Source organism: Manis pentadactyla, chromosome 12 (assembly GCF_030020395.1).
Source record: "Manis pentadactyla isolate mManPen7 chromosome 12, mManPen7.hap1, whole genome shotgun sequence".
NCBI lineage: Eukaryota > Metazoa > Chordata > Mammalia > Pholidota > Manidae > Manis > Manis pentadactyla.
Genome location: NC_080030.1, coordinates 37,202,069 through 37,224,780, shown reverse-complemented (window position 1 = coordinate 37,224,780; position 22,712 = coordinate 37,202,069). Strand labels below are relative to the sequence as shown.

At 49.5% G+C, this 22,712-nt stretch overlaps 1 protein-coding gene across 9 annotated transcripts in view; it reads left to right on the top strand.

Annotated features, from left to right (window-relative positions):
* The window catches only part of SYNJ2 (synaptojanin 2), a 95,354-nt gene that overhangs the window by 40,255 nt on the left and 32,387 nt on the right, over positions 1 to 22,712 (top strand). For 8 of the 9 annotated variants that reach the window (XM_036886693.2, XM_036886695.2, XM_036886689.2 and 5 more), the window contains 5 exons: positions 3,656 to 3,739; positions 16,502 to 16,563; positions 18,258 to 18,354; positions 20,724 to 20,896; positions 22,564 to 22,645. In XM_036886693.2, coding sequence (XP_036742588.2) covers positions 3,656 to 3,739; positions 16,502 to 16,563; positions 18,258 to 18,354; positions 20,724 to 20,896; positions 22,564 to 22,645 — 498 coding nt within the window. The remainder of the gene's footprint in view (positions 1 to 3,655; positions 3,740 to 16,501; positions 16,564 to 18,257; positions 18,355 to 20,723; positions 20,897 to 22,563; positions 22,646 to 22,712) is intronic. The other variant, XM_036886692.2, reaches the window with a different exon arrangement.

The following is a 22,712-nucleotide window of genomic DNA, read 5'->3' as shown; positions in this document are numbered from 1 at the left end:
CAAAAGCCATTTGCTCTCTGTCCCTGGAATCATGGGGTGGTTCTGAGGCACCTTGTAGCTAATCTAAGTTGTTTTTTCATCACAAAAGTCTTTTCCTAAGTGGAATATGGCATTTGTACTTAACAAAGTTCCTACCAAATGGAAGCTGTGCCTTGCTCCCCTCCTGAAGCCGCTGGTGGCATCCTTCCAAGCCAGGGATGGGGCGGGGCCTGGAGAGCGCTTGCTGGGCTGGGGGAGGGTGGACGCACGGTGAGCACGGTGGAACCTGCCGTCTAGGACGGCGGTGATGGGGTGGGACCCCAGAAGAGTCGCTCCCGGAGCCCAGCGTGTCCTGCTCCCTTGAGTTTGCAGAGCCATGATTGTGAGGCTCCGGATCAGAGTGATGCCATGGCGGCAAGCGTGTCCTTGATGTGCATTCCTGGTGGCTGTGCTTATTGTGAAACAGCAGATTGTGCATCGAATCCCAAGGCCTTCAGGTGAAAGTGGCTCAGTAGGCAGAGTGGGTTTTTTTCTCTTAGATGGCAGGGCGGTGCTTGCTCTGTGACCTGATTTGAAGAAATGGCAGCCTTTGAAACTCAGTCTCCTCACCCAAGGGTGGCAGGCCACATCTTTGAGGACATTGGTGCTGAGTGCGCTGCTGGAGGGGCCTCAGTGGGGCAGCTGGGCCCTCTCGGTGGTTGCTGGCGGGTCACCCACGGCCTGGCACCTGTTGTATAAATAAGACTCAGCCCCAGCCTTTAGCCATTTGGGAGTAAGCCCTTTAGTAAGTGCATGACAGTGACTGACGAATGATGGGACCAGACAGAGCAGCTGGTTCCCTGATGTGGGGACTCCTGGGAGGCAGCTGGGCTTCCCTGACTTATATGCTCAGGTAGCCAGACAATGGAGGACTTTCAGCGCCGCCCACTCTGCTTCAAGTCCTCCATAAGAGGAGTGAATGGTCTGTCTTCCTCACCCTTTCTGCACTTGTGCACATGCATGTGTGTGTGTGTGTGTGTGTGTGTGTGTGTGTGTGTGTGTGTGTAGGGGGTGCTTTGTGCACACACGTGCATTTGTGTGTGTGGTTTATGCATTAGTGTTGTGCATGTTCACATGTGCGCCCATGTAGATGGCACCTCAGTCCCTCTGGAAGCCTCGAGTCCTTTGGGCTCTGCCATGAGTCACACCCAGGAGGCTTGCTCTGCATCTGTGACTCACCACACAGAAAAACAAAACCAAAGAAGTCCCCTTGGTCTACCAAAAGGAAAACAAAAAGATAAAAGATGTCTATTTGGCTATTGAAGAGAAGGCCACTGATTGGTCCAGGAGGTTAAGATGACCGGGTGACCCCAAGAATGCAGACCTGGAAAGAATTGGTTTGCAAACATCTCAACTGTAAATAGAGGTTCAACAGAAAACCTTGTAGGTAAAAATGTACCTACACATGGCATTGTCCCTTTCTCTTTATGGTCATTGGGCTTCTGTCCCCACCACTCTTCAAAAGGACCCTCAGAACTGCCAAGCCCAGGGGCCCCCAGGCCCGACCCGGCCTCAGGGCGGTGGGCTCCTGCCTCTTGTCTGCCCTGCCCTAGATTCCCTCTCTCCGGCCTGAGCCGCTTGGATGTCCCGAGCCCTGCCCTGTCCCTCTCCGCAGGGGCCTCGCCCACACTCCCAGGCAGCGCTGGCCCAGCCTGAAGACAAAGGGCCAGTGCCCCACACCGGGACCCGCTCCCTCCTGGCCCCTCATGTACTCCTCCTCCGTGACCAAGTGACAGTGACCCTGTTGGCAGAGAGGGGAGCTGAGGCTGGAAGTGATGAAGGCACCTACGCAGGGTCAGCCTGCTGGGCATTTTGGGAGTTAGCAAAGTGGCCGTTGGACCCAGGTTGATGGGGGGGGATCCCAGAGCCCACCTTCCAATTTGCTGCCGCTCGACCTCCCCCAGGGACCAGGTGCCCTCAGCTAAAACTACATCCGTGAGGTGAGATGAGAATCTCCCACTCGTGTTCGAACCTATTAGCCCAGAAAGGAAAGCATGTAAATCCAGCTCTAGCATTTGATGATCAGGTTTGTCCTGTCACTTTGGGAACAGGGAAGGTGGCCCTGATGCTAGGCTGGGACACAGAACTGGAATATATCTTATGGGAGGGAAGAGTGGAGAAATGTGGAGGCATCTTTTCTTCTTGGCCCAGGATCAGGCCCGGAGCACTGAGGCTCCCGGTCAGTGTTTCCTGAGGCTGGTTCTGCAAGTCCCAGCTTAAGAGGAGCACGGTCTAGAGCTGGAGGTAGGACTGTTCACCCATGTTAATTAAAAGGACAAATAATTGTTCCTTAGCTTAAATCAGGTCCTGGGCACTGGGTTGTCGGTGTAGAGGAATGTTGGCTGAGCTGGTTTCTTTCTGAGCAATCTGGACTAGTGCATGTCACCTGCCACTCAGCTGTGTGCACTTGATCTCACTGCAGCCAGGTGGTTTAAACAACCTGCTGTCTTCTGTCTTTGTCAGTAGAATAAAGGGGGTAACACATTTGCTGGTAGTCACTATCAAAACAGAAAACAAGTCCTTAACCCAGTGCTTTTCCCCTTTGGAGATTAAGGGATAGAATTCCAGCTCAACAATACAGCTACCAGGCTTGTGTAATTCCTGCAGGGAACCTGCAGGTCTCAGGTTCAGGTCCTCCACTGCAGAATTACTAATGCATGTGTGATCTGAGCATGATCTAGCCGCATGGAAAGCTACCCTGTAAGGGAGCAGGCTGGTGAGAAATGGAAAGGACTAGCACCCTTGCCCAGGCCAGCCCTGCCAGGCCAGGGTAGAGTTACTCAGATAAAGGACGGTGCACCTAGTAACTGCCACAGTCTCCCCCTTGTGATGCTCACGACTGTAATTTTTGTCCTGTTAAAAGTCCCTTGTGCCACCATGTCAGTGGGAGACTGCAGGCAGATGAGGACTTGGCACACTGATGTAACTGTAGGGGTGGTGGCCTGGGGTGGGGGATGGAGATACAGCTTTTAACGTGTGGGTATCATCTGTTTCTATGAAGGTGCAAACACACCAGATGTTTGTACAAGCTGTGTTGTGCATGTTGACATAATGGCATGTTTCAGAACACAGTGGCATGGGGCCAGGACCAGCTACAAGTTCAAGTCGAGTCTTGACTTGTGTCCTCAAGTATAGGAATGACTGTGTGGTCAGCTGGACCTTTGGCCACAGCTGGTTCATTTCATTTCATTCAGTCCTCCTCCAGTCGCTCTCTGCTACTTAGCTATTGACAAAGTGGAAATAGAGGGTTCTAAGGAAGGTCTTAGCTAAATCCCAGTGCACATTTACTTCTGTTCCTCAAGTGGGGTGAGGGTGGGGGGGTCGCATTGCTCGGCTTTTCATGGGGCTCGGTAAGGTTGTAAATTCTCCGCTGGCTGCAGCAGACCTGGGAGGCCCTGTGCCCACTGCAGACTCCCTGGCTGGTGGGTCACAGCCAGCCTGCCTGTGAACGTGCTGGCCTGGCCTGTGGGTCAGGGGGCCGAGCTGCCATCCGGGAGGACAGAGGGCGCTGGAGTCCGCTGTCTGCCCTTCATTCTGGCTGGTGTCAGGTCTCAGGTGGCCGGATCCCGTTACCCGGCCTCAGGACATTCGGTTTCATTGAAGAATACCTTTCCCTTTATGTTTCCTTGTGGTGCAGACGATCTACATGGATGATGGAGTGTCGTCCTTTGTCCAGATCAGAGGCTCTGTTCCACTGTTTTGGGAGCAGCCAGGGCTACAGGTAGGTAATCAAAACTATGGCTACCTGTGTATGTTCCCCATGACTTTTTCCTCTCAACAGCTGTGGTTCCTTTCTTTTAACCATGTTTCTTTCATGGCACAGTTTCTGGTCCTTGTCCTCTGTCCATCTGGATTGAGTGGAGCTGTCTAAGGGTGCACATTTGTGGGCAGTGTCTGTGTACAGGAGCATAGCTTGTGTGGACGTATCACTTGCTTACTGTTGACACAGGTGAGGTAGGAAGGTCCTTGCTGATATGTGGACCACATAGTGTAACTGAGGAGAATTACCTTAAGTTAGACACCAAGTTTGGTATGTGGGAAGGATGGTTTTGAGTTGGGATGAGCCTGGCGGGCTCTGAAAGGTCTCTGGGCTTAGTGGCCATGAGCAGGTCTGGCATTTGGAGGTGCCTTGTGGGGCCATGTGAGAATTCACACAGCTTTTCCATGATTTCTAAAAATACTCCTTGTCCAAAACAGGGCTGTAGCCAGTGCCAGAGGTATTTGGCATTCTGTCTCCTGGGCAGAGTTCAGGGTATGCCAAGTTCCAAGAACACGTCTGTCATCAGCAGAACTGCCTCATTCAGTGGGTTCCCACCCAGGAGCGCCAGTGGGCTTGGGATCCCTCAGCACCAATCCCAGGTCCCCCTCCCTGGCCTGAGGAGCGCGGTGCAGCTTCGGCTCCCCTCCCGAGTTCCGTGTGGTGCAGCCGGCTCATCAGCCTGTGGCCGCAGAGGCTCAGAGCCGTCTGCCAGGTTCTTGAGGGTGTCTGGCATGGTCTGATCTTACCTCATCCTGGACTTGACCCTGTATCAGCAGTAAGGCACTTTGTCCTCGGGGCTGTCACCGTGCAGCGGTTGACAGAGTAGGGAGACAGCAGGATGAGTGTCTTGTCTGGGGTCTGACTTCTCAGGGAGAAAGAGGAGCTTGATTAGCACTCAGGCTTTCCATTAGAAAGGAACAACTCAAATGTAAGGACACCTGGTGGCAGTAGGTGGTGGCATGGAGAAGTTTGCCTGAAGGTGATCAGCGTGTGGGAAATTCCTCTGGGGCTCATCCCAAAAGAGTTGGCTTTTTTAAAAGCAGCTTTATTGAGATGTAATTTACATAGCTTACACTTCACCTGTGTAAAGTGTACAGTTCAGTGGTTTGTGTGCATTTACAGACCTGTGTCACCATCACCTTCTCTAATTTTGCAACACTTCCATCACACTAAAAATCCCTGTACCCCCTAGCAGGCCCTCCCTGGTCCCTCCAGCTCCCCCCGAGGCCAAAGCAACTCTTAGTCTTTCTGTCTTTAGACTTGCCTATTTTGGACATTCCAAAAGAGTTTTTGAAACTTGACTTTCTTTAGTTTTTCTTCTGGAACTTCTGAAGGTTTGTATTAGAAAAATAAAAAGCAAAGATCAAATGAGTCAAGGACAAGAAGGGAGGAGGGAGACCACATTACATTTCATGTAGAGATTTGTAAGAAATCCCGAAATGGGATGACCATGACAGAGTCTTGGGATTTGGGAAGGACCCTCTGAAATTCACCCATTTCACCCTCACACCCAGCTCAGGGTCCTTCTCCCAGGATCTGTGGGAGGCTGACCTGTGGACACTGACCTTGAGGCTCTGTCTGCAATGATGGGCGAGTTCCAGCCCTGCACACTGTCCATGTCTGCAGGGCGCTCCAGGGGAGGGACTGGAATAAGCCTGAGTTCCAAGACCGTCAAGGAGGACTCTCGGGTTTCTCCCTCTCCCTGTTTTGTCCTCTGCAGGGCCTTCCTGCTCCTTGGCCATCTTCTGTCAGCTTTCTAGGACTCCCCGTGTTCTATTTCCCCTCTTCTAAAAACAAAGCAAAACTTGTTTGTCATCACCCCCTCTAACTTTGCTCTCCAGCCCGGCCCACTCATGCTCTGATGCAGCCCGGCCCGCCGTGCGACCACTGCCCCTCATTGTGCCACGGGCAGTGTCAGCGGGGCTCAGTGGCTGGGGTTTGGGCAGCTATCGCACCTTTGGTGACAGCACCTGTGCTTCTCCAGTGCCTCCATGGTCTCTTCAAAATAAGCTTTCAAAGACTTGGGTGTTCATTAATCTATGACAGATTTGCCGACCTTTGGGTCTGATCCCCGTGTTTATCCTCTAACCATCACCCATCATCAAAGAGATTGCGTCCCTCCACTGGGGACCAGGAGGACAGCTTTGGGGGAGGGTGGGAGACGGGGTGGGGGTGGGGCTCTGTCGTCCTCCCTGAACTACCGCTAGCAAGCCTGAGGATCAATTCTGGTTGTTTTTCTCCATTTTCAACTTTTTCCCTTCCTCCTTCACTTAGATTAGGTGAAAAGTGCCAAGATTTGGGGTGAATAGCTTCCGTTTTAAGTTGTGATGTTGCACCCTCTTGGGGATGCCCCGGGGCACCAAGGAGCCCCACCAGGATGGGGCCAGGCCATGGGACTGCGGGTGGGACGATGATTGGTCTGCTCGTTTTCATGGGGATGTACCTTCATCACGAACTCCTGGATCCTGACACCGTTTCCAGCAACCATGTACCTTTAGCAATTTCATCTTTACTATGTAAATAGGTTTGCAGTTTATAAATAGCCACACTGGAATTTTACCCTTAGAGCTAATGCTGTCCCAGTATAGTTACAGAGTATATCTCTTATTCACTGTTGAAGATTTTGCTTCCCGTGTCGGTAGAGAATCTCCCTCCCTGTGACGTGCATTTATAGACATGTATCTGGCACAGGCCTGGGTTTTGAGGCATCACACAACTCAGCCAGTGGGAGGAGGATGCCAAGCACTGGGGCCCTCTGCTGCTCCCACGCTGTCTGCGCCCGCTCTGCCTCTGCCTCCGCCGACGGCCCACTGGGCTCTGGGATGCTTGTCCCTGTTCGAGTGTGTGGTTGTCGTGGTCTTTGTTCTGGAAAGCAGGTGAAATGGAGTGCAGCAGTCTCAACACCGGTGATGAGGTTAGGGGGAGGGAAAACTCCTTCTGGTGACATGAACTGAAGCCAGCGTAGCGTTGCTCTCCACCGCGGTGGGCCCCGCCCACCTGCCTGCAGCCCCTGTGCTCACGGGCAGCCTCACCCTGAGAAAGAAGATGGCAGCCAGCTCCTTGTGTGATTCAGTTCATCGGCTTTGAAGTTATACAGGCCTGGGCTCTAGTCTGGCTCCCACTCAGGAACCACTTTTAGGAAGTTCTTACCTCCAAAAGAGCTGAGAAGGTCTTTTTTTTTTTTTTTTTTTTTTTTTTTTAATAATTATTTTTTATTGAAGGGTAGTTGACACACAGTATTACATTACATGAGTTTCAAGTGTACAACACAGTGGTAGAACATTTATATACATAATTCTAGGTTCCAGCTATCACCCTACCAGGCTGTTACAATATCTTGACTATATTCCTTATGCTATACATTACATCCCGGTTACTAATTTATTTTACCATTGGAAGTCTGTCCTTTTTTTTTTTTTTTTTTTTTTTTTTGTGAGGGCATCTCTCATATTTATTGATCAAATGGTTGTTAACGACAATAAAATTCTGTATAGGGGAGTCAATGCTCAATGCACAATCATTATTCCACCCCAAGCCTAATTTTTGTCAGTCTCCAATCTTCTGAGGCATAACAAACAAGTTTTTACATGTAGAACAAATTCTTACATAATGAATAAGTTACATAGTGAACAGTACAAGGGCAGTCATCACAGAAACTTTCGGTTTTGCTCATGCATTATGAACTATAAACAGTCAGTTCAAATATGAATACTCATTTGGTTTTTATACTTGATTTATATGTGGATACCACATTTCTCTCTTTATTATTATTATTTTTAATAAAATGCTGAAGTGGTAGGTAGATACAAGATAAAGGTAGAAAACATAGTTTAGTGTTGTAAGAGAGCACATGTAGATGATCAGGTGTGTGCCTGTAGACTATGTGTTAATCCAAGCTAGACCAGGGCAATAAAACATCCACGTATGCAGAAGATTTCTCTCAGAACGGGGGGGTGAGGTTCTAAGCCTCACCTCTGTTGATCCCCAATTTCTCACCTGATGGCCCCCCTGCGACTGTGCCTGTCTTAGGTTGTTCCTCCCTTGAGGAATCTTACCCGTCTCTGGCTAACCAGTCATCTTCCGGGGCCATACAGGGAAATGTGAAGTTGGTAAGTGAGAGAGAAGCCTTATTGTTTGAAAAAGTTAGCTTTTTACTTCTTTGCATATTTATGCCCTGTGGCTTCTATGCCCAGCATTTGTCTTGAGGTATCTTTACCACTTGGAAGAATTATGATACTCGGTAAATTTGATATGAGGTACGAATTCTATTTAAGGGTTGTAATTAGGAAGGAAGAAGAAAAGCTATAGAAGTAGCAGGCGGAAGAAAACATGGGAAGATTGATTATTTCTTTGATATATCTTCTTGTAGAGTAACTTCAGCATGTATAGGTTTTAAGCTACTACTTAAATTGCACACACACATTAACATAATAGGAGTATAGTTACATAACCAAAGCATATCTGTAATTACCAGCCATCTGCAGTGAAACCAAGAAAACCAGTTAGGCACCTTAGGCATTTGTGAAAACTTATCTATGATATGGTGGATATTGTCCAAATGAACTTGAACAGTCTGAGAGAAATCAGACAAATTAAAACAACCCATTCCTGGGGACTGTTCACATGCCATATGTTCTTTTAACAATAAATAGTTTGTAGTTGTAAGACTTTGGAGCGCTACAATTTGCACTTCTCCAAATTCTTGGTTGAGTTCCAACAGTATAGATCCAGTCCAATTTTGTTGTTTTACTGTATGCACAGGCCAGCTTAGATATCTCCTTCCTCATTCCCATGGCAAGTCCAGGAACTGGTGGGATGAGTGCATCTACAGCTGTAGCAGTGCGTGGATCTTTGTTGGGGTTTTTTGATGATCATCTTCTGGCATGAGTCTTCCAGAGGGTGCAGATGTTGGAAGTTCTTTTTCATATCGTATCTTAGTTCATTTTCGGGGTAGCCCAATTAGGCTTTGATCCTCTGTATAAACACAAACAGACCCTTTGCCTACACTTTTATATGCCCTTTATACCCTTGTGTAGAACTCGTTGGAGGTTACCACACAGGAACTGCCCTTTTTTTTTTTTTTTTTTTTTTTTTTTTGCTATCACTAATCTACACTTACATGACGAATATTATGTTTACTAGGCTCTCCCCTATACCAGGTCTCCCCTATAAACCCCTTTACAGTCACTGTCCATCAGCATAGCAAAATGTTGTAGAATCACTACTTGCCTTCTCTGTGTTATACAGCCCTCCCTTTTCTCCTACCCCCCCATGCATGTTAATCTTAATACCCCCCTACTTCTCCCCCCCTTATCCCTCCCTACACACCCATCCTCCCCAGTCCCTTTCCCTTTGGTACCTGTTAGTCCATTCTTGAGTTCTGTGATTCTGCTGCTGTTTTGTTCCTTCGTTCTTATATTCCACAGATAAGTGAAATCATTTGGTATTTCTCTTTCTCCGCTTGGCTTGTTTCACTGAGCATAATACCCTCCAGCTCCATCCATGTTGCTGCAAATGATTGGATTTGCCCTTTTCTTATAGCTGAGTAGTATTCCATTGTGTATATGTACCACATCTTCTTTATCCATTCATCTATTGATGGACATTTAGGTTGCTTCCAATTCTTGGCTATTGTAAATAGTGCTGCAATAAACATAGGGGTGCATCTGTCTTTCTCAAACTTGATTGCTGCATTCTTAGGGTAAATTCCTAGGAGTGGAATTCCTGGGTCAAATGGTAAGTCTGTTTTGAGCATTTTGATGTACCTCCATACTGCTTTCCACAATGGTTGAACTAACTTACATTCCCACCAGCAGTGTAGGAGGGTTCCCCTTTCTCCACAGCCTCGCCAACATTTGTTGTTGTTTGTCTTTTGGATGGCAGCCATCCTTACTGGTGTGAGGTGATACCTCATTGTAGTTTTAATTTGCATTTCTCTGATAATTAGCGATGTGGAGCATCTTTTCATGTGTCTGTTGGCCATCTGTATTTCTTTTTTGGAGAACTGTCTGTTCAGTTCCTCTGCCCATTTTTTAATTGGGTTATTTGTTTTTTGTTTGTTGAGGCGTGAGAGCTCCTTATATATTCTGGACGTCAAGCCTTTATCGGATGTGTCATTTTCAAATATATTCTCCCATACTGTAGGGATCCTTCTTGTTCTATTGATGGTGTCTTTTGCTGTACAGAAGCTTTTCAGCTTAATATAGTCCCACTTACTCATTTTTGCTGTTGTTTTCCTTGCCCGGGGAGATATGTTCAAGAAGAGGTCACTCATGTTTATGTCTAAGAGGTTTTCGCCTATGTTTTCTTCCAGGAGTTTAATGGTTTCATGGCTTACATTCAGGTCTTTGATCCATTTTGAGTTTACTTTTGTATATGGGGTTAGACAATGGTCCAGTTTCATTCTCCTACATGTAGCTGTCCAGTTTTGCCAGCACCATCTGTTGAAGAGACTGTCATTTCGCCATTGTATGTCCATGGCTCCTTTATCAAATATTAATTGACCATATATGTCTGGGTTAATGTCTGGATTCTCTAGTCTGTTCCATTGGTCTGTGGCTCTGCTCTTGTGCCAGTACCAAATTGTCTTGATTACTATGGCTTTATAGTAGAGCTTGAAGTTGGGGAGTGAGATCCCCCCTACTTTATTCTTCTTTCTCAGGATTGCTTTGGCTATTCGGGGTCTTTGGTGTTTCCATATGAATTTTTGAATTATTTGTTCCAGTTCATTGAAGAATGTTGCTGGTAGTTTCATAGGGATTGCATCAAATCTGTATATTGCTTTGGGCAGGATGGCCATTTTGACGATATTAATTCTTCCTAGCCACGAGCATGGGATGAGTTTCCATCTGTTAGTGTCCCCTTTAATTTCTCTTAAGAGTGACTTGTAGTTTTCAGAGTATAAGTCTTTCACTTCTTTGGTTAGGTTTATTCCTAGGTATTTTATTTTTTTTGATGCAATTGTGAATGGAGTTGTTTTCCTGATTTCTCTCTCTGTTGGTTCATTGTTAGTATATAGGAAAGCCACAGATTTCTGTGTGTTGATTTTGTATCCTGCAACTTTGCTGTATTCCGATATCAGTTCTAGTAGTTTTGGGGTGGAGTCTTTAGGGTTTTTTATGTACAGTATCATGTCATCTGCAAATAGTGACAGTTTAACTTCTTCTTTACCAATCTGGATTCCTTGTATTTCTTTATTTTGTCTGATTGCCGTGGCTAGGACCTCCAGTACTATGTTAAATAACAGTGGAGAGAGTGGGCATCCCTGTCTAGTTCCCGATCTCAGAGGAAATGCTTTCAGCTTCTCGCTGTTCAATATAATGTTGGCTGTGGGTTTATCATAGATGGCCTTTATTATGTTGAGGTACTTGCCCTCTATTCCCATTTTGCTGAGAGTTTTTAACATGAATGGATGTTGAACTTTGTCAAATGCTTTTTCAGCATCTATGGAGATGATCATGTGGTTTTTGTCTTTCTTTTTGTTGATGTGGTGGATGATGTTGATGGACTTTCGAATGTTGTACCATCCTTGCATCCCTGGGATGAATCCCACTTGGTCATGGTGTATGATCCTTTTTGAGAAGGTCTTATTTTTGCTAAGCCTTAGTTTACTCTACTGTAAAATGGGGTTAATAATACCAACCTCATAGGGTTACGGAGAAGATTAAATATCATAATGTACCTTAGAATTTAGTATTTAGAACCAAGAAAACACTAAGAGCAGTAATTGTTAATATTATTAATGCATTAATGGTAACATCTAGGAGACAGAAACATAAGTTGCATTAGGCGAAGTATGGCTCTGTGTGCCCTGGGAGCAGGTAAGATTTTCCTCCAAGTCTCCGTAAGGACAGTGTGAGGTGTAGTGACAGTGTCCTCACACAGCACGAGGCCCAGCTCTCACTGACACCCCTGAGTAGGCCACTTATTTGTCCCACAGACACTCACTGAATGGTAGTGAAAGTCAGACAGAGCCCCTGGCTTCAGGGAGGAGGGGACCGGACATGACAGTGTCATGTGAATAACTCCTGCGAGAGAGGGGGGCTGAGAGCCCTGTGGCGGCTCTGGGGAGGGCCGGCTCACCAGGCCGAATGGACCTGGGATGGCTGGGCAGACCCCCACAGGGATGGCAGCCCTTGGAGAGAGAACCACAGAGGCAGTGTTCCAACCCCCAAGACCAGGGCACAACCAGGGAACTCCACTGGCCTGCCCGCTGCAGACCCAGACGTGGGGCATGGGGAGACTGGAGAGCTGGCTGGGGCCAGACAAGGCGGGCCGTGTATGCTGTGCCAAGGACCTCACAGTTCACCCCAGGAGCCGTTAAAGGAGTGGTGCCCAAGCTTTGCACGTTAGAATCACCTGGGCTGCGTGTAAAACTGATACCCAGCTTGTATGCTGTGCCAACTAAATCACAATGTCAGGGTGACGGCCAAGCCCCAGTGCTTTTTGAAGACCCTCAGATAACTCCGTGTGCAGGAAGGTGGGAACCACTCAGTGATATGCTGATAAACTGGTTTTCGTAGGGCCAGGAGGGGGAGGTTTTAATTTGCAGCAGTTGCCCATTCCTGTGTGTAAACACTCCCATCGTGGCCAATTTCAAGCTACCAACTTATGTCAGGGAACTTGGAACTGGGAAGAGATGCATACACAATCAGCTTGTGAGCCCCGGGATGCTCCAGCGCACACTGGAGCACGGCCCTGCGGGCTCCCAGGTGTTAGTTTGGAGAGAGAAGGTGGAAGGTAAAGCCACCAGGTGGAACTGTTGCAGAATTCTCAGTGAGAGCCTTGGGCAGCCTTATCTAGGGGAGGGGGCGGACACAGGGGAGACTGGGAGATGCCACTGGTGATTACGGGCATTGGGTGGGGGGGCTCTCAGTGCTGTGTGGGTTCTGTTCCATGCGGCCCAGCGTTCATGAGACCTTGGTTAGTCCCCCAGGCCTGGTCTGTAGGATTGAACTGATGACTTCAGGGACCAGAAAGGAGAGAATGGCCAAGTGTCCACCCGGCCAGGAGCGGGGGTGGTGGCTGCAGGGGAAGGAGGGGACTGTTGTTCAGTGTGCCATTGCCAATGGTGCTTTCTTTCCAGCCCCTGAAGGAAGCGCCTGCTTGAGGCCCTAACACGGTGGCCTCGGGACAAGGTAACACCAGAGAGGAAAGATGCGGGACAATGGTGGAGGCAGGGCCCAGGCTGGGGGAGGCAGAACATGAGGTCTGAGGCCACCAGGGGAAGGGGAGGTAGAGGAAGGGTGGCCTAAGGAGAGAACCCCCAGGCGCTGTCAACATTGGGAGGTGGGGGAGGCAGCCTGAGGCCATGATGCCAGGAGGGAGAGAGCCCTGTGGCTGTGCTGGGACTGAGCATCTCGTTTCCATGGCCTCATCCCCCACAGGCATCTGCAACCTGAGCAAAAGGATAGAGGAAGATGATCAAGTCAAAATCAGAGCTTCTCAAACTTTAGCATGTATGCGTGTGTGCATGTGTGTAAACATGCGCACACACACACATGCAGGAATCACCTGGAGAGCTTGTTAAAACACAGGTCCTTGGCCCCACCCCCGGAATTTCCATTCAGTCAGTCAGAGCTTTCTGGGGGAGGCTGATGCTGCTGGTCCAGGGACCACACTTTGAGAACCATTAGGATCAGGGGTCTTTTCTGCACATTTACTGCCCTGGTCCTTCGCTGTGGCTGGTGCTCTTGACCTCTTAGTGTTCCCAGGTGGGTTTGTCATCAGCAGTGACATTGGACTAACTGCTGTAGGGGCTGGAAGCATGCCCAGCACAGCCTGGCTAGCCCCAGCCACATGGATGGTCAGCAAAGTCGGTGAGAGAGACAAGGCAGAGGCTTGGGAGGGATGTGCTCTGCTGCCGTGGCCTGTGCCGTTTCCTGCCACGGGCGGCTGCTTCCCTTCTGGTCCCCACCTTCCCTGAGTCCTGCTGAGGCAGTTGAGGGCCTGCAGCCCTGTTACTCTGCTTGTTCTCAGTTCCTAGAGGCCATTTCCATCAAACTAAGGTGCACTTGTTATGCAGATGTCATAAAAACCTTGGAGTGTGTTTCTAGGTCTTTCCACAGTGATCCTGGTTGGGTGGGAATCATCCAGGGCAGAGAAATTGGGGTCTCCGTCTGTTTCCCGTCTTTATGGTCCCGGATGCTGTGCTGACGCAGGGGTCAGGGTGTGCTCACTAACTCAGCCCTGACTGGTCATGCAATTTGTAATGGAACTAAGATAATTTTCATAATGGGAGGAATTAGAACCTAGATGTTGGACATTCCTGAGTCTAGTCACCTGTGACTGAAATTTCTACCTGTTCAGAAGAAGAAACTTTGGGTTATAACTCAGGGACAGACAGATTGACATGAGTCCTAGAACTTAGCACAACTAAAAACCAGGCATCTGTGCCCTGAACCGATGCTTTTCTGCACACTCTTGACTGTGTTCCTATGGGAACAATTCTAAAAACAGCTGCAGCTTATCTCTGAAGCCAGGGGAGATTTCTTGCTGTGACTGACACGGTGACCCTGGGCAAGCAGCTCCTCCTGTCGGGCTTCAGGCCTCAGCGATCTCAGGAGGTAGCGCGGAGGACCGCAGGCCCGCTGTCCACCAGCGCCTTCCTGTAAGCTGGGAAGGAGGACTGGAGCTGACTTGGCCTGTCTGCAGGACAGAGCAGCCTGCTCAGAACCCAGGGCTTGTGGAAGTTCGAGGAATTAAGCATCACATTTCCTCAGCCAGGGGTTGTTGGCTGCTGGGAAAAGGAGAGCAGAACAAACACAGCAGCAAAATGGAGGCGTCCTGGTTGACCCTCCCTTAGGATTCCCGAGGTTCCTTGGGACCAAAATGGACTTGGGACTTTATCTGAAGAATCAATGAGATGGACAAACCTAACCCCAGTACTTTCTAAATCTAATGCTAAGAAACCAGTTTTCCAGATGGGCACTTTCCTTAAGTATGAATAGGTATTATTACCTTGGTGTTAAGAGTTGTAAAATAACACGTCGTATATATTCACTAATGGTGAATTAGTGATGGTATGGGTGAATCTAATGACTCCACTTTTACATACAAGGCCCAACAACAGACAAATTTAAATAGCACATTTAAAGAAACTTGTTATCATGAATAATTCCAGGCCTACAGAGCAGCCGTAAGATCAGTAAAGAGAGCCCTTATATCCTTTACCCAGATTCGCTAAATGCAAGCCTCTTGTCACACATGCACCGGCTGGTACTGATTTTCTGAACCACGGGAGAGTGGGTTGCCTTCATTGTGTCTCCTCTTCACAGGTCAGGATGTTTTCCTAAGAGCAGCTACACCCCCATCCATCCTCACAGCGCAGGCACACTGCCAGGGACCATAAGGTTGGCTCAGGGCTTCAGTGCACAGGCCCTGCTCCAGACCACCCATTGACTCAGTAATGCCCTCAGGGTGCCTTCTTCCCTCAGGCCAGGAGCATTTCCTGTACTTGGGGTCACATTGCTAGTCTCTCTTGATCTGGATCGATTCCTCCATCTTTCTGTCTCTTGTGACATTGTCGTTTTTGGAGAAGGTAGACTTTTTCTCTACATCTCTAACCGAAACCCTATCAGCCCCATACACGTTCCCAAACACCGAACCCTAACCCTAGCCCTGACTCTTGGAACAGACTCCAAGGGGCCTGCCATTTTGGTGTTTCCTGGTGTTTGTTACCATCAGGTCCAGGGTGTGGATCCCTGCCTCCAAGTCCTCCTCAGTGTGTCCCGTCTGGAAGCCCACAGTGTCCATCGGCCCCTCATTAGTAATTTTGGGCATCTGGGCAAGGAGCTAGTCAGTCTCTTCACTTATCATTATTTTGTTTTCTTTTTCAATTAATAAGCAAACTACGGGAGACTCTTGGAGACCACGCTAGCATCCTGCTCCTCGGCTAACTCTTCCTTAACATTTATGCCCAACAGGTGGTTTTTGCTGAACAGTTCTTTACTATGATATTATACAATGATTTTCCACCACTCCCCACACGGTATTCTACCACAAAGAAGAGCCTCCTCGCCTTCCTGCCCACCCGCCCACCCACCCATCCACTCACTTGTCCACCTGCCCACCCACCCATCCATCTGTCCACTCCTCCACCTGTCTAGCCAGGTTTCATGTGTGTAGATTCATGGGTTCCTGTTTTGTTCCTCAGGCTTTATCCACGATTGTCCTTGCTCAGATTGTCCCAGATTTGTCCAGAGAAGGCTCCTTCAAGTGGGCTCCAATAATGCTATGTAGTTTTAAGTTTGTTTTTTGAACTTCCAATGTGAAATAGGTAGTTCTAAGGAACAAGATTAAAAATTCAAAGTTTGCAGGCAGTTATAACTCAGGTTGCAGGGCCAAGGTCTCTGGGGTTGCAGGGGAGGCTGAGCGGTGGCTTCTCTCTCTCTGGTTGGACCTCTCTCTCTGCTGCACCTCTGCGCTTGGAAGGGTCTGCAGATCTGCTGCGGGCCTCACCTCTCACCCTGCAATTTCCCTTCTGTCTGTGGAGGAGCTCCAGCCAGCAAGCTCCATGCTGCAGTTGGGACCCAGCCACAGCAGAGCTACGCTCAGATGTCTGGCTCTGAGTTCAGGGCCTGGCCATCCTGAGCCGCGAATGGGTCCCCAAGGGGCTGCCTGGCTGTCCTGTGGGGGTGGGCTGGTGGTGGGAGGGGGCATGGAAACCCTCAGTTCTGGGTTCAGAGCAGGAAGAATCATTGGTGGTGTTTCTCTTCGCTCCAGGTTGGCTCCCATCATCTGAGACTCAATAGAGGCCTGGAAGCCAACGCCCCTGCTTTTGACAGGTAAGGTGTGACCCCATCCTAAGCCTGTTGTGCTCAGGAGTCTTCCTGCCTTCAGACACCGGCACAGGCGACAGGGGCAGCTGGAGGGGGAGGCCCCAGCCTGGGATCGAAATTTGCCTTTTACTTTGGTCCTTTATGCAGAAGGGAATGGGGTTTTCACTTGCTCTCTGGTTCCTGAAAGTTAATTCATAAAGACTCAGGTACCACTTTGCAATTACTTATCTTATCCATGTGTTTACGGGCTTTTAAAAAAAATTTTTTAAGAACATTTACGTAGACTTAAAATTTTTAAATCCTTTTAGTGTATGTCTGTGTATATATGTATGGTGTGTGTGTGTGTGTGTGTGTGTGTGTACACCAAAGGGAATAAACCCTCTCTTTCCTCTCATGTACCCCTCCCCTAAGTCTAGAGGTAAACTTAATCTCTTCTGTGAGTCACTGAACAACTTTCTGAGACGTAAGTCCTTTTACAGGCAGTTAACTGCTTAAAATTGGGCTTACAGGAAGTTCCCTTTTTCATGCTTTCTAACTGAAGCTGGACTGATTCTGTGTTCTCACGCTGGTGGAAGGGGCAACCCTCATGCTGGGTGCCAACCTGGCTTTCGTTTCAGTGATGTTTGGGGGTAACGCTTTCTCTACCGTGGAGGGGCACTGAGGAGCAGACTGCATCACCCTCTAGGGTGCCCCAGATCTCTGGGACATCACCAGCCTCTTAGGAATTTCTCAGTTCTTAGATGCGTTTGGACCAGAGTAAAGCCGTCCCCCACCACCCTGGACAAAACCCTTCCTGTGGGTTGTTTGAATGCCACCGGAGTACTCTTCTGTTATTGGCAGTGCTGAACTCTGGCTTCACTACTGCCTGTCACCTCTCTGCCAGGTGTGGAGGGCAGGGCTGAGCAGGCCTTGGGCTGGGCCCTTTGGCGTTTGCACTGGGGCCCTACGGGGTCACATGTCTGCTCCTCCCTCCTCCCCCAGCCTGCAGCTGCCTGTGTCCAGAATTCGGGTGTGGCCTTCAGGATGTGTTTAACCATTGGCCCCTCAGTTATGCCCTGAATATGAGGAGGAGGCTGCCATGTACAAATCTGACTCCTCAATGTCCCCACCTCCTGCAACTTCCCGAGCCACTCCACGAAACAGTGACAGATGGGCCAGCGGGGAGGAAGGCCTGAATGCAGGTCCTTGATATGCAAGTATTTTCCTAAAGCCGAAACTCTGGCCTCCCTTCCAGTTTGGGTTAGTTGTAATGAACTGCAACTTCAGAGAAAAGTTGGGACACTGAGGTTGACAGCTCTCCTGCCAGTTTTTCTAGTTTTGAGAAGGAAGGTACCAAGTGAAATAAGAGATTAATTGCAGAGACATGCTCATTGCATTTGGAAGGCTCTGCTCATGAGGCCAACTTAGCTATTCTAGACTTAATGGTACTTTATAGAAAGTGTAGAGCATCCTTTGTATAATATTAGGGTCCAAGCCTTCATGCAAACAGACCATTCACGTGCTTGCCCCTGACAGTAAGTCCCTGGCAGCCATGGTGGTGGGGGGAGACTGGTTTTCTGCACCCCCATTTTAGGTCCTGGGGAACAACTCATCCTGGGCCTCTAGTGCCAAGGAGGGCCCTGCTCTACTCTCCCCTCAAGGGTGGAACGTCAGCCTGAGTCCCAGGGGGATGGGTCATGTGCCGCCCTGCTCCGTTGCAGGCATATGGTGCTTCTGAAGGAGCAGTACGGGAAGCAAGCGGTGGTGAACCTGCTGGGGAGCCGAGGCGGAGAGGAGGTGCTCAACAGAGCCTTCAAGGTAACACATCCCCCAAGGACAGGAGGGGGGCAGGGCCGCTGGGAGGCTGTTCTCACCGCTCTCACCATGTTGGGGGAGTTCCTCTTCCACCAGCTCTCAAGCATTAGGTGGTTCGAGCTCCTGACACATGAAGTTTCATTTTTATGAACTGATGGCTGGAGAATTTGCTCAAAGTCACAACAAAGCGTCTGCTCCATCTGCATTTCCTCCTGAGCTCCTAGTGGGGCTCCGAGGACTCAGGATGGCCAGGCCTTTCCCGGGCTTTCTTGGACACACACACTCATATACACACACGTTTGGGCTTGGCCCACCGCATCCCTGACCTCAGGGAGCCCCGGCTTGCCCTCCCATTCCTGGGTCTGGCTTGGCTGCTGGTGGCACCTCCAGGTCAGCCCAAACACACGCCTGCAGGGCTTGTGTGCCTGGCAGGGCCTTTAGAGCCCCTGCTCGGTTTAAAGCACAGAATCTTCCCTAACTTCCTCCTGCTGACTAGGAGATCTTCATCCCTGTTTGAGCTGACCCTGAAAGCTGCTTCCTGTGCCTGGCTCCCTGGGGCTCCCCAGTGCACATGCAGGGGTGTCGGGAGAAACCTGGACAGGGGAGGAAGCAGGGAGCAAGGGGCTCCCCCCGCCCAGCCTGGGTCTCTCCCAGTTTCTGACCTCCTGCGTATATCAGTCTGCTACTAATGAAAAGCTCCAGAAACAGCTGTGGGTGCCTCCACATTCCTTCCTGAGTCACCCAGGTCTCTCTGTTTAAAAAGGAGAGAGAAAAACCAGGAGAAAAGCCCTCTGGTTGTTCCAGGGCTGAGGAAGCCCATTATGGTGAGAGTTAGAAGTCAGGCCTCCTCTCCCAGGGAACAGGGTTCACTGCCTCCCTGGCAGCTAAATCCAGCTGGGTGCTTGTTACACTCTGCCTAGAAAAGCTTGGAGCAGGTTTTCTGGTGGCCAGTCTCACTTGGCCAGACCTGCTATTCCTGTTTGGTTTGCTGCTATTGGCAACAAGCTCCTACAGTATCTCCCCTCCCACCCATCTTGGCAGTAATGTTGGCAGCTTATTTTAAGGGACAAGAAGGAAAAAAAACCCAGAGAATCTCTTTTCCCTTTATCTTGAGTTATGGGGAGAGGATGTTCTCGGGACCCCCCGTCAGCTGGTGGATATGCCCCCTGCACTGACGCTCTTATGTCACAAGAAGGGCAGGAGATGGCAGTGTTCCCATGGCCCAGGTCGGGGAGGACCAGCTTCTGGGCAGGTAGGAGGTAAGAGGTGGACACTCCGCCTGGAGGTGTCACATGGAGCCTCGGCTCCCTTACACATCAGCTCTGCCATGCTGAGGTCCATGTGCTGGCAGCTGGCCTGCCCCTGGCCATTCTGAGGCCGCAGCTGGACAGGGCCTTGCTCCAGGGTGTAAGGCCCATGAGTATACTATTCAGTTCACCAACGTCTTCAAAGCAAGACTTTCTTTGCTTCCCCATGCCCTGTTTCGCATTCTGATTCACAGTAGGATGGATACCTTGAGTTGTAGGGACCAGACAGCCCCAAGTCCTTCTGGTCCTTCCAGGTCGTTGGACCTCTAGACAAGCCTGAAGTGAAGCCACGCGGGACGGTGCTGGGTTGGGGAGGCCTGGGGCCGGGTGCCCTGGGAAGATTTATCCTTTACCATGCAACTGCCTCCTGTGCGAGGGAGGCCTCTGCCCAAAGCACCCAGCTGCCTGGCGCCCACCTGCTGGGCCTCCCACCTCTGGTCCCTCCTCCACTCTGGTTCGTGTGCCAGGCTAGGCCCACTGGCCCTGTCGCCCGTGTCCCCCATGACGTGTCAGTGGCCTGTGCTTCCTGCCTCTCCCCTCCTCGGGACCCAAAAGACCTCAATGGGAGGCTTGGCCACTTCTGAGCAGACCCCCCGAGAGGCTTGCCCTTGGTAGGGTGGAACTGGTCGCAGAGCACCGGTGAGCTGGATTGTGAGCCCCACAGCCTGGTGCACTGCCCTGTCCCTGACGGGCTGGTGGCCATTGGCCCCTGAAAAACAAACCAGCCCTTCCCTCTTCTGTGGCCTCCGAGAGCCCTGCGAGAGGTGGGGTCCGTGCAGGGCTGGGCCTGCCCTGGGGGCTGCACTGGCTCTGACTGTCTTTTGCCCAAGGTGGACCTTCTGCCCTTCTGCAGGCGAGATGCTCTTTGTGGTTTTGTCCCTGGGCTGTGCTTCTCTTTCAGGGTCAGGACTGATCAACCGCTCAGTCACCCATGAGCTTTGAAACTAACCACGAGCTCTAGTGAGTGACGTGGTTGGCCCCGCGGATCCCAGCTGCGGGAGGAAGTTTCCGGTCACTGCCTTCCTCTTTCCTCTGCCCTGCAGCCCACTCCCTTTCCCCTTCCAGAAGCTGCTCTGGGCTTCCTGCCACGCCGGTGACACGCCTATGATAAACTTTGACTTCCATCAGTTCGCCAAAGGTGGAAAGCTAGAGAAATTGGAGAACCTGTTGAGGCCCCAGCTAAAGCTCCATTGGGATGACTTTGGCGTGTACACCAAGGGCGAGAATGTAAGTCCATGGTGAGTCCGCCTGCGTCTCCGTCCTCCTGCCGGGAGAGATGCCTGAGTGGCAGGGGCTCTCCTGGGTTGGGTGCCTTCCTGCTGCTTGGCTGTGCTAGCAGTTTCCTGGGCCACTGGCGTGGTGGTTTGGGGGACCCAGGGTTCCAGCCTTCTCCTTTCCCTTGGTGCCATCAGAACATGCTTCTGAATTTTGCAGTAGATGATAAAGCATGGTTTCCTGACAAAATAAATTTAATAAAGGGAACTAGTTATAATGGAGCCATGGGGACCAGATAACTTATTGTCCAAACTATGATGAAAGCCTGTGAGAGTGAAGGGGCACAGCTGGTGTGACCCCACTGCCCAAGGAACTTGGGGTGTGCATTTCCCTGCTTAGAGCTACAGAGAAAATGTCCAGTTACTTCAAATCACAACACAGCTGACCCTTGAACAATGTGGGTGTTAGGGGTGCTGACTCCCTACACAGTTGAAAAACCACATATAACTTTTGATTCGCCCCCAATTTAACTACAGATAGCGTACTGTTGTCGGGGAAACATTACCAAAAACATAAATTGTCAATTAACATATATTTTGTATGTGCATTATATACTATGTTCTTAGAGTAAACTAGAGAGAAAAGGAAATGTTATTAAGAAAATTCTAAGGAGGAGAAAATACAATTGAAATACTTGCAAAAATTTTGAAAAACTTTTGTATTGACAATTGAAAAAAGTCTTTGTATTGGAAGTATTGAAAGCATCCACATAAAAGTGGACCCACCCAGTTTAAGAGTCAGCTAAACAGTCAATCTGCATTATCACTTTCTGTATTTGCAAATTTGCCCACTCACTAAGATGTATTTGTAACCCCCAAATCAATACTTAGGGCACTTTCAAGGTCATTCACAGACAGGCTCACAACTGTGAAAACTTTGAGTTGCCGAAGGAGGAACGAGGCAGAACAACTCTGCCTTCCTGTCTCAGCATTCCTACTATAAACAAGTGTCCTTTTCACAATCTACTTAGTGCCGTGTCTTCATGTTTTTGTGCATTTTGTTGGTGGTTTCACTGTTTAAAATGGCTCCCAAGTGTAGAGCTAAGTGCCGTCTAGTGTTCCTAAGCTCAAGAAGGCTGTGCTGTGCCTTAACGAGGAAAATGGGTGTGTGCGAGAGGCTTTGTTCAGGTACGAGTTACAGACCTGTTGGCCGTGAGTTAAGTGTTAATGAATCAACAGTATATATTAAAGCATCTTTAAACAGAAATACATGTAAGACAAAGCTATGTGTTGATTAGTTGATGAAAATGTGTGACCAGAGACTCACAGGAGCCTAACCCTGGATTTCCCCTAAGAGCAATGGTTCAGCATTTGGTAATTTGGTAATAGTTCAATAAACTGATTGTTCCCAGCAACTCCCTAGAATATAACCACGGCACATAACAAGCATGACTGTGCTTTACGGCAGCTCAGCTGCTCGGGCTGTTGGGGGTGTGCTCTGGGGCCTGCTAATACTCCTACAGAGCCGGGCCCATTGGGATGTACTGGGGGGTTCTGGTGGGCTGCTAGGGAGGGGGCAAGGTTTGGTATGTGTTTTCCTCCCGTGTCTGTAGTCAAACATAGGCCATTGTGCTACAGCTACTGCTTCTTTGAACATAATACGTAACTGTTTGCATTTCTTGTTTCCCAAGTTTTCAGAAAGGCACTTTGCGAATGAACTGCCTTGACTGCCTGGACCGAACCAACACAGTGCAGGGCTTCATTGCACTCGAGGTCTGTCCTTGTCCCTGCCATGGTCCCTTGGGCCACCTGTGTCATTTCTGTGATTTCAGTGGGGACA